The 15,492-nt window shown below is 43.6% G+C and overlaps 2 protein-coding genes across 2 annotated transcripts in view; one reads left to right on the forward strand and one right to left on the reverse strand.

The window, feature by feature from the left end:
* The window catches only part of TBRG4 (transforming growth factor beta regulator 4), a 19,627-nt gene extending 15,294 nt beyond the window's left edge, over window positions 1–4,333 (reverse strand). The window contains exons 1-3 of the mRNA XM_072413027.1: window positions 4,201–4,333; window positions 1,959–2,414; window positions 350–673 (exon numbers count right to left, since the gene is read on the reverse strand). Of these exons, the coding sequence (XP_072269128.1) occupies window positions 350–673; window positions 1,959–2,360 (726 nt within the window). The 5' untranslated portion in view covers window positions 2,361–2,414; window positions 4,201–4,333. The remainder of the gene's footprint in view (window positions 1–349; window positions 674–1,958; window positions 2,415–4,200) is intronic.
* Window positions 4,334–5,100: 767 nt separating this feature from the next.
* The window catches only part of LOC140331762 (cyclic nucleotide-binding domain-containing protein 2-like), a 15,143-nt gene continuing 4,751 nt past the window's right edge, over window positions 5,101–15,492 (forward strand). Inside the window, 10 exon segments of the mRNA XM_072413029.1 lie at window positions 5,101–5,391; window positions 5,487–5,681; window positions 10,496–10,669; window positions 10,846–10,911; window positions 11,416–11,583; window positions 11,639–11,874; window positions 11,962–12,100; window positions 12,523–12,634; window positions 14,070–14,151; window positions 15,139–15,280. Coding sequence (XP_072269130.1) covers window positions 5,658–5,681; window positions 10,496–10,669; window positions 10,846–10,911; window positions 11,416–11,583; window positions 11,639–11,874; window positions 11,962–12,100; window positions 12,523–12,634; window positions 14,070–14,151; window positions 15,139–15,280 — 1,143 coding nt within the window. The 5' untranslated portion in view covers window positions 5,101–5,391; window positions 5,487–5,657.

Raw genomic sequence — 15,492 nt, forward strand, 5'->3', positions numbered from 1 at the left:
GATGTTGGAGAAGACCTGGCTCACCATTTTAACTCATCCCAAAAGTGTTCAGGTAGGGTTGAGGTCAGGGCTCTGTGCAGAACACTCGAGTTCCTCCACACCAAACTGGTGACCCCATGTCTTTATGGAGTTGGCTTTATACCCCTGGGCACAGTCATGGGGAACAGAGAAGGGTCTTCACCAAACTGTGACCACAAGGCTGGAACAGCACAATTGTCTTTGTATGTAATAACAGAATAATTCTCAGTTATGACACCTAAACTCTGATACTTTGGAGGGAATGGGGTCACCTTTTGCCATACAGTGTAATTTGCATTGTCCATTAGTTACCTTAGTTAGCATTAGTTACCTTATCCTCCAGTTTCTCCATTAAGGAATTTGACAGAAAGCCCATTCTGGTAATCAGCCGCACCAAAGTCTGTACGTCCTTTATCTCTGTCCATCGGAGCTCCGCTTGTTTCACCAAATCATCCAGCAGCAAATTTTCATCCCTGGATTGAGACAGAGGAACCATGAAGCTTGCCAGATGGGCCAAAGACTTAATATTAAACCTTCGGAGGCGCCATCGCACTTCGATTTCGACTGACTGGATGTAACGGTTTTTACTGTCCAATCCGAGCGCATACAAGCACTTCAGCAGATGAATAACTCGACTGTTCCAAACAAATTGGATCTGCAAAATGAGAACTCCAGGTCAGATATTTACTAATCCAGATATTACCAAAAATGTAATCAAACAATCGGCTAGAAAGGCATCAGGGAAGATGCGATAGACACATTATGGCAGACTACTGCTGGAGCCTTCAACGTTTTTGTCCTGATCATTGGCATAAAAGGAAATCATACAAACTGAGCTTTTCAATTATTATTTGTGATTATTTCTGTAAATATACTGACTATAGAATATATTGACATTAAATATTTCAAAAATTTAATTTTGTATACATAGTTTAATTTTGCCTAATTTTCATGTTTCATTAGTTTTCTATGGGGTTATATTGAGGTCATTATTTCACAAACTAGAGCCAATCTAGCAGAGCCAATACCAAATTTCTAAATCTAAAAAGCGGGGGAAGCAGCATACAATAGGAGGGGGGATGTGGATTGGTAATATGCTACCCAGAGCTGTCCTTAAATAAATGGACACAACTGCAAATCAATACAGGCAGCGTCACAGAAGATTTGAATTGCATTTTAATGCATGCCATAGTTCTGTGCGAGCTTGCAAGGACCATTGTGGCTTGAGCTCAGGTCACTGAATTACGATGCATTGAAATAGTTTGTTTCAGTTTTTAGTGACTGGGTGTACATAGAAAGAAAAGCTGAGCTCTATTTGCAGAAATCTACATTTTAATCCCCTGAAGCTTTTTACCTGAAAACTGGAAAGAGAATAAGGAAGTCACATAGCCATGCTTGGACATGCACTGGCCTGTAGGGGGAGCCGGTAAAAGTGGGGGCACTGCACACTCACCTTTACTTAAAGCGGAACTAAACTGCCAATTAAAAAAAAAATTCACACTTACCTTAATCCCGCAGATCCTTTGATGTCATCAGACATGCCCTTGATACGGTCACGCGTCTTTCTAGAAGCCCTCTTCGTACCGGCTCGAAGGAAGCACCGCGCGCTGCCATCTTCTATTCCAATCTTCATCCTACGTCACCAAATCTCGCACTGTGCAGGTGAGAGATCGGATGACAAAGCCTGCTGCAAAGGCTCACTGCCAATGCGTGGCTCAATGCGCATGTGTGAGATCAGCATCTCTTTACCTTAGTGGAAACAATGTCCCTTCTGCACATGTTCAAGATTAAGCATGAGAAGAAGGAGCAGCCAGAGCCTCTTGGAATGCGTGAGATATCCCAGGAGGCTCTGTGCTCCCGTTCAGTTTTAATCGCCGCGCCCCCGGTCCCCCACTTACACACAGAGTGGAACGACATACACCGCAGCTTTCCAGTCTTACCTGATTATTTACATTCTCCAGAAGCTCCCTGAATCTCACATCTTTCATAAGCTCCTGTATAGTAACGTTTTCCTTTCTGGCAATGTGTTGGATGACCATGACCCCTTTGTTTCCGCTGATCTTTTGTTCGCTGGCGATCTGTAGCAGTTCGTTCACCCCAGATATAGTCCCCAGCATGGAGAAGAACTCGATGTCATCATCTGATTTGGGGTCCTCGGTGACCTGCAGGAGGTTGTCACCCAGACGGCACAGGGAGGAGGTGTGCAGGGCCGCCTGGCAGGGTAGAGAAGGGGCAAGCTGGACCAATCGCATACATTCTGAAGTGACGGAAGTAGGCAAAGGCTGGAAGGAGATCGGCACTGCCAAAAAACGGGAGGCACGCTGAATCAGACGAGCCGCCATCTTTTCCGTGATGTGAAATTAATTTAGCGCCAGTAAAGTCAATTCAGCATATTTCTGCAAGGAAAAAAGAGAAAACAATATAAGAACAGTGCTCAACCCAGAAATTTTTTTTAAGCCAGGTGGAAAGAAATTTTAGGTGGGTGTCAGCGCCTGTATTGTGAACAAACTCTTTGGTAACCACCCAAAAACAGCCGGGTGGGTGCTGAAAAGTTCCGGGTGGTGCGCCCAGCTAAAAGTGCCTGGGGAGAACCCTGAACAATAATGCACAGCATCCTGTAATCCGGTCTGTAGTCCTCTCTAAATTTTAGTAAATTAATTGGGGGAATAAAAGCAGCCCTGGGAACAAAGCAATCAGAAGGAAATTCCACCAATAAGAATTCTAATTATTATGCAAAAGTTAAACCCAATAGGCCCTGGGCGGGCACAAGACCCTATCGTAGACATAGCCTGGCATGGGACAGCCCTGAGGGGGTCTAGAGCTTGGAAATAGAATGCCAGATGGACCCGTTCAGACAGCTCTTTCTACAACAAATGGGACTCTGAAAATGTAATTTCCTTTATGTGGAACCTTAAATTTCCTTTTTTTAAAAACGGAGCTAAGACCTAGCTGAAATTGCTAACGCATCTCCAGCTAAAACTTCTCCACTCAAAGGAGAGCGCCATCAAACCGGTCACGCAGCATTGCTCTCCTCATAATAGTGAATGGTCTACATGGGGCTGTGGTTTAAATGGCACACAAGTTCCTGGATCCATACAATGCTTGGAATGGTATTGGACTTCTTTATAAGGCCCCATTAATATGGCTACACTTATCCCTGATGCTACAATAGCCCTACGACCCAGAGCCCACCCGAGTGGAAGGTGCGATCAGGAAATAAATATTAGTTGACCTAGGGGCCCCAGAGACATTGTCCTGTGAAAAGTATTACATATCTAGGGCCCCAATACAGTCCATGAAACAAGGTGCATAGTACTGGGACCCCCTAACTATTCATTGACCCAGGGGGCCAAGACAGATTGTACTGTATGCTGTATTACATACCCAAGGCCAAAAAACAGTACATGAAAGGGGTGCATGGTACAGGAACCCCAAAATATATATTAATCTAGGGGCCACAGGGACATTGTACAGGATGCTTGATTGAATATCTAGGGCCCCAACACAGACCATGAAGGAGGGTGCATGGTACTGGGACCCCTAAATATTAATTGACCTAGGGGCCCCAGAGACATTGTACAGTATGCTGTATTACATATCCAGGGCCCCAATACAGCCCATGAAAGACCCTGCATGGTACTGGGACCCCCTAATTATTCAATGACCTGGGGCCCCTAGACAATACAGGAGGGTGCAGCATTGACGATATCTGGGGGTCTTTTCGGAGATAATAAAAGACTTCATATTTGGGGCCCCAATATTATTAAAATATGAATAAAGTGTATTTATATATCACTAACAAATTATGCAGCGCTGTACAATACAGAGGGGTTGCCAATGACGGATTTAAACCATAACAAAGGAGGAGATGACCCCGGCCCAGAAGAGCTTACGATCTAATGTGTAGGCCCAGCACTGTAAAAGGGCCCCGGGACATTGTGCTGTAAACACAGGTGACCTAAAAAAACTTGGGGCTCCATTGGAGACCATGAAGGACTCTGAGCTATGACAGGGCACCAAAAATTTCTTTGACCTAGGAGCGCGACACACGTGGGCCCGGCATAGAGGCCACCAACGCTCCAGGAAACTGCTTTAGAAAAGATTTAATGCATATAAAATAGCTGAAAGCAAAGGACACCGGCCCCATGTACCGGGCCTTCCACCCTCCCGAGCTCCTCTCACCGTCCGCTGCAGCCACTGCCAGCTTCTTCATCTGACCTCCACACCAGCCGGAGAAAGAAGCCGGTCGCATCACACATACGTCACTTCCGCCGGACGGAAACGTGCGCCTGTAACCATTAGAGTTCCGGTCTCCCAAAACATGGCTGCTGAAACAGTTTTGATTAAAAACGCGCCATGTTGGGTAAGGGCAAAGGTCTGAAAGAAGACGTACAAGGCCCAACATGTATCCTACCTAGTGAAAGAAACGTGAATAAAACTGCCATATTTGTTGAGGGAAGTGAAGAAGGAGGAAATCATCTGAGTCGCTATATTGGATTAGGGCAGAGGATGAAAAGAGGATGGCGGAGACGCCATGTTGGAAGAGGGCAAAGTGGGGAAATGCTGCCATGTTTTTCAAAACAAGGCGGTTTCCAAGGACATTTATGGGTTTTGAAGAATTTCTTTAAAAAATTGTGTGAGAGGAAGGTTTGTTGTGTTTTCTACAGACACATTTTCCTTCTCCATGTTTGGACTGAATAAAAATACTCTTCAAAAAGAGAAAAAGCGTGTGCCATAATGCCAAATAAAGCAGCAGAGACACAGGAACAAATGAGCCTCCTATATGGGCCTACAAATATTAGGGCCGCGGCCTTGTCCCCCGGGACTATTTCATCTGTGGGGGTTACAGGTTACATCCTCTGACATGGGGGGCTACATGTGTTAAATTTCTGTTTCAGTCTGACAACCCCAAGACTCTGTCTCCAGATTAGCAGCAGTGTTGTCAGGCTCTTCACTTGATCCTTCTATCAGGATCTGCCAATGTATACATGAGGGACGGAGAGGGGAGGTGTGGGTGAAGTTCCTGTAGTCCAGTGGCTGGGCCTGACAACACTGCCTGGGTGTTCAGGCTAAGTGTTGTCAGGCAAAAAGAAAGTTAGTAGCTCAGCAGGTTTTTGGTAACAATGCAATGCTTCGCTCAGCCTGCTGCATTGTTAGCTCCTTTCAATGGCCTTTCATAATACAAAGCATGTTAGTGGGAGGGGACGTCAAGGTGTGAATGCGCCCCCACTCAGCTCAGCATCAGGTTTAACTACACTGGAAATTATCAGCAATGTATCTCATAGGATAGATCTCATATGAATGGACTACAGGCAGACATTCCAGCTGTCAGTTATATATAGAGGGCAGAAGCTGGTGAGGCTCTGCAAAAAGGTATGTTAGAAATGTTTGCAGAGACTGACCTGGAGGGGGCGTTGTACTTTACATAAAACTATATACAATGACAGGTCCACTTTATTGTTTTACAGGTTACACCGTTGCAGGTAAAGGTCACCTGATCCAGGCCTGGTGTCAGTTTGGTGCTGAATGAAGGTCGATGGCGGTGAACTGGAAGGAAAATCTCTTTATATTAGGTTGGCTAATCTGGAGATGCTGACTGACCAATCAGCAACTTCCATGGACACCAATAATTACCGGCTATGGAACACAAAGGAGCTGGGGAGGTGAGCTGAGGGCAACTACGCTATCATGTGATAATTACTGAGGGTATAATGTGGGGTTTCACCGTAATAATGTATTTAATAGTATAAATGTATAATAATAGTGTGTGACTGTGGGGGGACATTAGAGTGTCAGCTTAATATATAGGTGCAGATGGCAGTACATGACAGGGGATGATTGATTGCAGCTTTCATGTGTGCGGATGTTGCAGCACAGGCCGATGCTACAGAGACGGCAGTAAACAGAAGGGTCATTAGGCAGTGGGGCAGTTGGGGAGGGGGGGGGTATATCCTCAGGACTGGGCGGGAGTCGGCACTCAGGACAGTCAGGCAGGTGACAGCAGACACAGCATGTCACCTGCAAACACTGGGATCCCATCCGGCACAGCACACAAGGTTAGTCATCATTTGGGGGTATCTGGAGGGTGCTGGGTGTTTTCCTTCATTGCTGGAGATTAAGGAAATAATCCTAGGGGGGTAATAACGCCGCTCTCTGGTTTCATTATTACCTACATACTAGATGGGAGGTATGGACCTACAAACAAACTGTCACAGGAGGAGAATTGATGGAGTCCCAATAAGAGCCCCGGTGTCTGCCCGGCTGCTTTTCAATATAGACGACATTCGCAAATTTATAGGAATGATTATTTCCTATAATGAGCATTTCATTAATGAGAATAACAATCCCGGTGATAAATATCGCCCATTTGACAGTTTTGTCTTCTCATTGGTGCTGCCTGTCAACCACCAGAAAATTAATTTGGCGTCCTGGTTCTGATGGATGGTCAGTGATCATCAGCTCCCATTCTTTTTGGCAAGGGGTTATGGACCAGGTGTACCCAGGGGTGCATCCCGTTAGGAAATGGTAATGGTGTCCAAATGCTTGTCTGGACTAAACGTCAGATTACTGCGTCCCCAGGTTCTGTTCTATGGAGAGGGCGAGCAGGTGGCACCCTGCTGGTGGCTCCTCTATCCAGGTATCAGAACTTTAGGTTGGGCTGGGATGATACAACTCCATGTGTGCCTAGTATGGTGATCGTCCCTGCGCCCTTACTCCTCCAGGATGGATTATTCGATTACATCAGGGACCGCTGTGCACATGACAGATTTTCTTGATGGTTTCTCTTGGGTTGCAATCATCTAACATGTACATACTAATAAAGAAAAACAATACCTCTGTCCAGGGTGAGATGATTTAGAGGGTTTATTTAGAGTAAAAGATTAGGACACAAAGCAAAGCACACATGTCTGGAGACCCAATGGCACCATCAGAAGCTCTGACTACAGCCCAGAGTAAGGACCATTTCAGCTGAAATTCCAAACAGATGCCAAGTAGGGCCCCAAAAAGTTATTTTGTTCTTGTTACATTACATCAGCATTGTAGAATCAACATGACATTACATCCAAATTTACTACAATTAATTGGAGACATAATTCTTACTATAATCTCAACCCACTGCACCAAGGCTAGATGATAACAGCCACCATCACAAATTCCAAGAATAACCAGAACAGACACTGGCAGTACCATCGTCCTCCCAATCCACTCTAAAGGGAGAACCAGTCATCCATTAGTTAAAGCATAGAATGAAAAGTAAAATCAATAAAATATATAATGATTAATTTTCGTTAATATACCTTAAGGTTTACACTATATTCAGAAATGCAACAAGCTGCATTGGTTCACCACTTCCCAGCTGCAGCTGAATACATCTGAATACAATGAGTGCAGCTCAAATATTTTTGCACAGGCGGTGCGTTTGTGTAGAGGTTAGAATGAGATTTGTGACACCCTACATACAGTGTCAGAAGGTAGTCAGGCACAACGCTCCTTCCATAGACCTGAACCCAAGAATGCATTACAATAACTTTGCCAGGGTTTGCAATACAGATGATGGTGTTTCCATTTCAATGTGTGGCACATGAAACAACTTAATCCAGCAGCCTTTTTACTGTGGGGGAACTCTTGAAATAACTTTCAGGTCTCAGGGACCCCCTTCTATAATTACTATATCCACAGCTCACAGTACGTTAGTGTGCTAATCGGTGGGAAGAATTCCTCATACATTGTAGAATGTCACCCTTACAGATAGTACAGCTACTAAACCATTTTTATTTTTGTAAATGTGCATTTTGTGCTTGCTGCTGTATGACATACACAATGTAGCAGTGAATCCCCAAAACTCTTTGAAGGAGCAGATATTATTTGACCATTCTTAGGGTTAATAGGCAAAATACTGACAGTAATTAAGAATGGAAAGCCATTGGGGGTCCTTTTCTTGCAGATTGGAAAATACATAAATCTTTATAATACCATGCTTGGGGGATGCTTCAGAGTCATATGTGGTGTTAGGGCATTGTATCATTTTTTAGGTAATCTCAGCCACACAGTACTCAGCAGCCAATATTTGTCCATGGAATTGTTTTATTTTACATTGAGCTTGGCTTACATACAGCTTACACTCTAATCAGATTCATTTCAGTTTTTCTTATAGATCATCTTTTTTATTAATGATCATTAATGAGCTCGCTTTGACTGGCAGTAGTTCACTGCGGCGGTCCATTTAATATTATTATTAAGATATTTATTAATAAACAGGATTTTTTTAGCACCAACATATTACACAGCGCTGTACATTAAATAGGGGTTGCAAATGACCGACAGATACAGACAGTAATACAGGAGGAGAGGACCCTGCCCCGAAGACCTTACAATCTAGGAGGTGGGGGGATTACCACACAATAGGAGGGGAGATATGTAATGTTGGGAAGTAGTGATGATTTGAAAAGACAGAAGAAGGCAAGTTTGAAAAGATGGGTTCTAAATGCTCTTTTAAATGAGCAGAAAGTAGGAGCTGAATAGGACGAGGAAGACCATTCCAGAGAGTTGGGGCAGCTCTAGAAAAGTCTTGGAGCCGTGCGTGTGATGAGTAATGAGGTCAATTCTCTTCAATGCAAAACTGTCCTGCCGCTTGACACTTTCTATCACTCTCATGATGAATGAAGGAACAGCAGATGATACAACAGTGTAAAACTCTACAGCTGCAGGATATTAATAAAGAGCTAGAATTCTTTTTATACTATATTTATGAAGCACTAACATATTACGCAGTGCTGAACATTAAATAGGATTGGCTAAAATATACTAAAAACAAAGTATGAGCAGATGTTTTGCTACAAGATTTAGGAGACCACAGATGATGAGCTGTGTATACTGTGGCCAGTGGTGGGACAGCTTTACTGACGGCAAATAGGTTAGAGTGTAAAGATACACCCATACATTTTCCAGCTAACTGACCCAATCTCTCCCTAGGTAGGTTGTCCCTTCCCCCTATCATCTCAGTATATAATCTTCATTTTCTTTTTCCTTATTACTAATGTTTGTTGCAAAAATGGTGTTGGCTTAACAGACATTTTCCAGGACAGGAGACCTCACAAATCATTCAAGTAATTCTATCAGATGTCAAATTATTGATCATTGATTACTTTGTAGCAGCTTCCAATCTCTTGCTTGGTTGTCAGTCTTCATTATCAGTGAGTTGGAGCTCATACAAAGCTATATGTGGTGTTAGGGTGCCATATAGTTTCAAAGAACATCACATCCCCAGTATTTAAACAGAGAATATTCGAAGCGAATAGAATTCGGTTGGAAATATTTTATTTTACAATGAGCTTGGCTTACATACAGGTTACCATCAATTCTCATTTGGAAATAAACCGTATGTACCTGTCTCTAGGTCCAACGAGGAAGTCTAATAGGCAAAACGTGTCGGGAAACCAGACAACCCAGGACCCTCACAACATTCATTCCTTCTAGCAGGTGTCATTGTTCAGTGGTTACTTTGTAGCAGCTTCCAATCTCTCAGTTGTCACTCTTCATTATCGGGGAATTGGAGCTGCTACAAAGTTTCCCATCCTGGACACAGATTGTTTTATTACACCTTTAAGCACCTTGTTATCTTTGTCCTCTGCGTCTGTCATCTTTTACCTCATCCTTATAATAAAAACGAATTGCCTTTAGCTCAAACCTAATAATCATAATGGGATGAACCTCTTAATGGTTATAATTACAGACCAGCAGAATGGTCCCCATGGACTCAGAATTATCATTATACCTTCATACAACACGGAGTGCCTTGGTGTCGCTAATCCCCAAGCTCTAAAATCCCCTGGGGGTGGGGGGGGGGTGTTGGTACCTTCATAGCTGGGGATGATAACACTTTACATTGCTGCAGGGTGACAACACAATCAGTTAAAGGATCAGTCCACCCAAAGGAGATATTTAGGTTATAGGTGGTGTCTTCAGGGTTTAGGTGTGTACCTGGATTTCCAAGATGATTTGTCTTTTAAGCAGATATAAGTGTAAAAATAAAAAATTGAGTTGGTTTATTAAAACTCTTCAAAGCTGGACGATCCAGTAGCCCTGGAATGGATCTGGTCCAGGATTAAAAACATTTGGTAACAAATCCATGTCATGTCATGTGACTGCAAATTTAGGTGAAAAGAGGGGTGAATAGAGGTTGCAGGTTGAGCTTTTTTATTTTCTATTATGAGCGAATATTTGGATGGAAGAAGTGGGGGTGACGCACCTGCCGTGCCAGGAGAGGATTTTAACATAAATGTCAGTGTCTTTACGTAAGCTGCATTGGTCGCTCAGCAGGGGGTGACCCCGTGTATAACATTATAAAATTCATGCAGTCACCTCTGTGTCTTCCTTATCCTTCTGGGTTAATCAGTCACCAGTTACTATAGGGCCAAAGGACAAACATGACTTTCTCCAGAGGGCTGTGATCAGGACAATTTTCTTTCATCTTCAGAGATTCCGTGATGCAGTGCACCGGATCATCACCCTACAAGAGGCCACCCGGGGCTTCATCCAGGCAGCAGAGGAGGCGAGAGGGTCATCATTCTGGGGGGATGTGGAGGTGTCTGGATATAAATCTCAGGAATCCGCCTATGAGGAGGAGGTGAGAGAAGAGAATACATTGCTGATCTGGGGGCTGTGTGTTGTCCCTCATTGCAAATCAAAGCTGCCAGGGACTGGATGGGGTGGTGGAGGAGGGGGTAGTCTGAGTCTCTGCTACAGATAAAGCTGGCAGACCCTTCACCAGGGCTGGAATTTAGTTTTTACTCCCCTAGACCAGCTAACTTTTTTTTTTCTCCCCACAAGAACAAGAAGAAGAAGAAACTGGCGCTGGCATTTGACTCAAGCTTCTTCAAAAGTCAGTATGAGGTAAGGATCCCTTACCAATGCAGTTCATCAGTTTAGAATACCTCTAGGGTGGAGCTTTAATAAGACCCTCCCCCAAGGTCTTGGCAGAACCACAACCTAATATATCATTAAAAATCTTGAGAGAACTTTACAGTTATGTCTCCTTATTATATCTATATAGAAAACAAGCTTTATTTTACTCTCAGACACTTTATTTTATCATGTCAGAAATTAATACATAACCAATAGGAATTCCTCATACACTACATCAGTGCAGCATGTTTTCTGTAGCAAACCACCAGATGAAAGGCTGCAGCAGGAGCTGATTTGTGTTAAAGTTACATTGTTGCAGTCTGATCACTGGGGGGGGGACTAAGGAAATGCTTCATCCTGCTTGCAGCAGACTGATAGCATCATCTTGCCTAGGCATAGTCAACTATTGTGTGGAGAGAAAGGATGATATAGAGTAGAGCTGTTTTGATGCTGTTTCTGTTTCTTCTAGATCATTTTCTATCTTTGTTACAGTTCACCTTCCCGGAAAAGGCGATAGAGGTGGCTCTGCAAAGGCCGGAGGATCGCTCCGAGAGTGACATACGTTTCATCCGCAGTATGATGATGGGAATCCTCAGTTTCCGGAGATACAGCACACAGATGCAGCTCATGCTGGCCCGGGTTGTGTATTACCGCAGGTTGGTAGGGGCAGCTGCTGAATTCCCATGAATCAATGCGGTGACGACCAGTGATAGAGGGCTGGGGACAGAGGTCTGGGCCGGGTGGGTCATTGCGGCTACAAGATGGCCCGTGTGATGTGGCCCCCAGGGATTACTCCTAGGAAGTGGCTCTTCTGAAAGGCCTGAGGAGAAATGCCACCGTGGTCTGCATGGAGGACACAGAGTTCCTGGTGGTTGACCGCAAGGAATTCTTCGAGAACAAGATGGACCAGGAGCTGCAGAAGGAGCTGCAATACCGATTCCAATTTTTCAGGTGAGTGGTGGCTGTCTTGCAGTGACCCCTCCAACAAAGGGTGATGTACACTGACCATAGTCATCAGCAGACTTCACCTTCTTCCAGATCTCTGGATCTCTTCTCCACCTGGTCTGATCAATGCCTGGAAACTCTGGCCGACCATTGCAAGACGGAGGAATGTCACCACAGCCAGGTTGTCATCGGAGACACTCATGAGACCAAGAATATTATCTTCGTCACAAAGGTGAGCATTTTCCTACAAAAACGTTGTGATAATTCACTATTCATGTACCAACATGGAACAAATCCAGAATAATTAGTGTAAACACAGATTGTATGCCATGGTCCAGTCCAATACTCACAGTGCAAAGATTCCTAGAAAGCTTAGTTTCAGATTCTTACTGCTTCTGTTCTGGGGATATAACAATTTTTGTGAATATCGGTCCAGAAAGGATGATGCCTGAATAAAGATGGAACTGTGCTGGAAACAGAAGCAGGTAGCCAGTAATATGCTTACTAGCTGTTGATCACTGTCAGGCCACAAAAGACTCCTATTTGTCATAGAGGACATGTATGACCTTGGACAGGTCCTCTTACATTTCTCATACTGCATGCTATGTAGGTGTCCTGGCCATTCACCCCCCCTGTGTATCTCTCCTGCTGCAGGGCCGCTGTGAAGTTCTGCGTCTGGTGGATCTCAGCCGCTGTCCGCCTTTCCATAAATGGATCAAACAACACGAGGCGCTGCTGGGAAGGAACGCCCTGCTCTGTCACTCAGGTGTGTGCGGGGGCGGTGGGGACATGTGACACCGCAATACCACATGTCACAAAGTGTATTATGGTATAGTATATGTTCAATGACCAGGGATTGTCTCAGTGTATCCTACTAATGACTTCCTCACTCATAACTTCATCACACTCAAGGCTCCAAGACTTTTCTAGAGCTGTCCGACTCTCTGGAATGATCTTCCTCGTCCTATTCGGCTTGCTCCTACTTTCTGCTCAATTAAAAGAGCCCTCCAAACCCAACGCTTTAACCTCACCTACCCGTCTTCTTCTGACTCTTTAACCCTCACTACTTCCCACCATTCCATATCCCCCATCCTATCCCAAGCTGCCATTTTACCTAAACTCTCAGTGACTAATGGTGCCTTATGAAGACTGCAGACTACATCAACATGCAGAAATGCACAATGAAATGTAAGACACAAAAGTATACTAGAGATGTATGTTTTATTGGGACTATTGCATGGTGAGGGAGCGGACAACAGGGGGAACTCCTGGGCCTGGAGTTTTAAAAGCACCCAGCAAATGTTTTCTTGCAACCTTTACACTATATAATAATTTACAATATTTGCAGCAATCTGGCTGCTGCAGTGACAAGCATAGCATCTGTGCATGAGGTTGTCCAAGGCACAATTGGGTGTAATTTTATGCTAGAGAACAATGTATAACCAAAACAGAATCAATTTTATGAACTATAAAGGCACTAATTATGAAATGTTTCACATATCTTTCAAGTTGAAGATAATCATTTATTATATAGTTACAAAATATGTTACATTACCATATATATTTTATTATTAATTATACATCCAATCAACGCGTTTTGCAACATAAGCTTCCTCAGGACTGAAATGAGATGATATCATTCAATATGATATGTTAAGCCATAAGGGCTGTGTATGGTGAGCTTCTTTAGATTTGAAATCACGGGAAGGAGCCTTAGAGAAAACCTTGAATAAAGTCTTATATACCTTATGATAAGGCCCTCCCCAAAAATGTACATACAATTTAAGAAGTTGGGCTGAGATCCACCTTTGGATTTGTCATCTCGAAAGATCTCGGTAAAAGTTGCAGCTATTTCTTTTGGTTTTAATATTTCGGAGATGATACTGGTCTCATCAGTCCTGAGGAAGCTTATGTGGCGAAACGCGTTGGATATTGTGCAAGATTGAATTTTTAACTAATGTTTCTGTAACAACTAAAATATCTTTGAATTTTTACAATATAATAAATCATATTTATACCTTGAATAATCTATGATTCTGTAATTGGTGCCTTTAAAGTCCTTAAAATTAATTCTATTTTGGTTATGTAAAATTGGTGGATGTGGCACTGAAATATAAGGATACCGATAAGAGGTATAGAGAACAATGTGTAAATCTCCTGTCACCCGTCAGTCTTCTTATTATCTCTTTTGTTCTTGGCAGCAAAGGCTGAGACAAACTCCCGATTTAATGAGAGAATTTCCAGCACCATCAAGGAAGCCACAGACGCCCGTCCAGGAAGTGGGTGAGTTCAGGGGGCCCGGGAATCCAGCTCTTTAATGTGAATGAATTATTTGATGTTTTAGGGGGTTTCTGCTACCTGGGTGGCATTTTATTTCTTCCAAAATCCTACCACATAAATTCCCACAATGGGAACAGCTGTATACAACCTCTGGTATAGGGGGATGGCCTGAGAAGGAACCCGGGCAACCCAGGTACACTCAATGTGTAAATTTATTAGGGCGTACATGGAACAAGTTAATGGATGTTCGCCGGATGTTAATGGATGTTAAAATATATACAGAGTAGCAGCCATGCTTGCACATTACATATCCAGGCTCTGATTTCTATTTCTACCATTGCACAATAATGTGGACTGTTTAATTTGGGTGTGGGACTGGGAAATAAGCCACAAGTGACAGAATGGCAAGGGGTGCAGTGAACTAGAATGAGTTTGGGGCCCCCAAATCAGCTATGCCCAGGGCCCGAATTTGCCCAGGGGGAAGAACCATGGCATGCCAGGTACACTGAATGTGTAAATTTTTATAGGGCTGACATGGAACTAGTTTATGGATGTTTGATGGCGCTGTACATTAAATAGGGGTTGCAAATGACAGACAGTGACACAGAAGGAGGAGGGCCTACCCTGAAGAGCTTACAATCTAGGAGGTGGGGGACATATCACACAATAGGGAGACGGAAGAAGATGAATAGGTAAGGTTAAAAGGATGGGATTTAAGTGCTCTTTTAAATGAGCAGAAAGTATTGCACAATAATCACGACTGTTTCATTTAGGGGTGGGGGTGGGACTGGAAATAACCTAAAGCCCTTACCTTCTCCATTGCCCCAAGTGACAGAATGCAAAGAGGTGCTGTCAACTAAAATGGGGCATTTGGGGCCCCTATTTCAATTTTTTCCCAGGGCCCCAGTTTGTCAACATCCAATATATTGTTTTTGTTCTCTCTCTGTTCCCTTCATGTCCTTATGGCCTCTTTCTGTGATTTTCGGGCAGTGTGTACTCGGTGGAAGACCTTGCCAGGAGATACAGTCTGCTGATGTCATATTCTGAAGATCACGGGAATCTGGATTTACCAAAAGAGCTGATGGCGGCCGTCTACCTACGTATTGAATCTCTGCAGCCCGGACAGTACTTTGTGAGTCCCTATATTGGTCCTGATACAATACTGAGGGTGCCGGAGATAGGGCTGTAATCAGATATTATCCTGTGTGAACAACACCTAATTTTTGTACTAGCTTGTGTTATGTTGAAAAACAAATGCAAGGATGTGCCAGTGGAAGCTGCATGCTATCTGCTTTATGCACAGAGCTACAGACCAGCAAATAGGATACAAGGTAGTAGCAGATA

Source organism: Pyxicephalus adspersus, chromosome 5 (assembly GCF_032062135.1).
Source record: "Pyxicephalus adspersus chromosome 5, UCB_Pads_2.0, whole genome shotgun sequence".
NCBI lineage: Eukaryota > Metazoa > Chordata > Amphibia > Anura > Pyxicephalidae > Pyxicephalus > Pyxicephalus adspersus.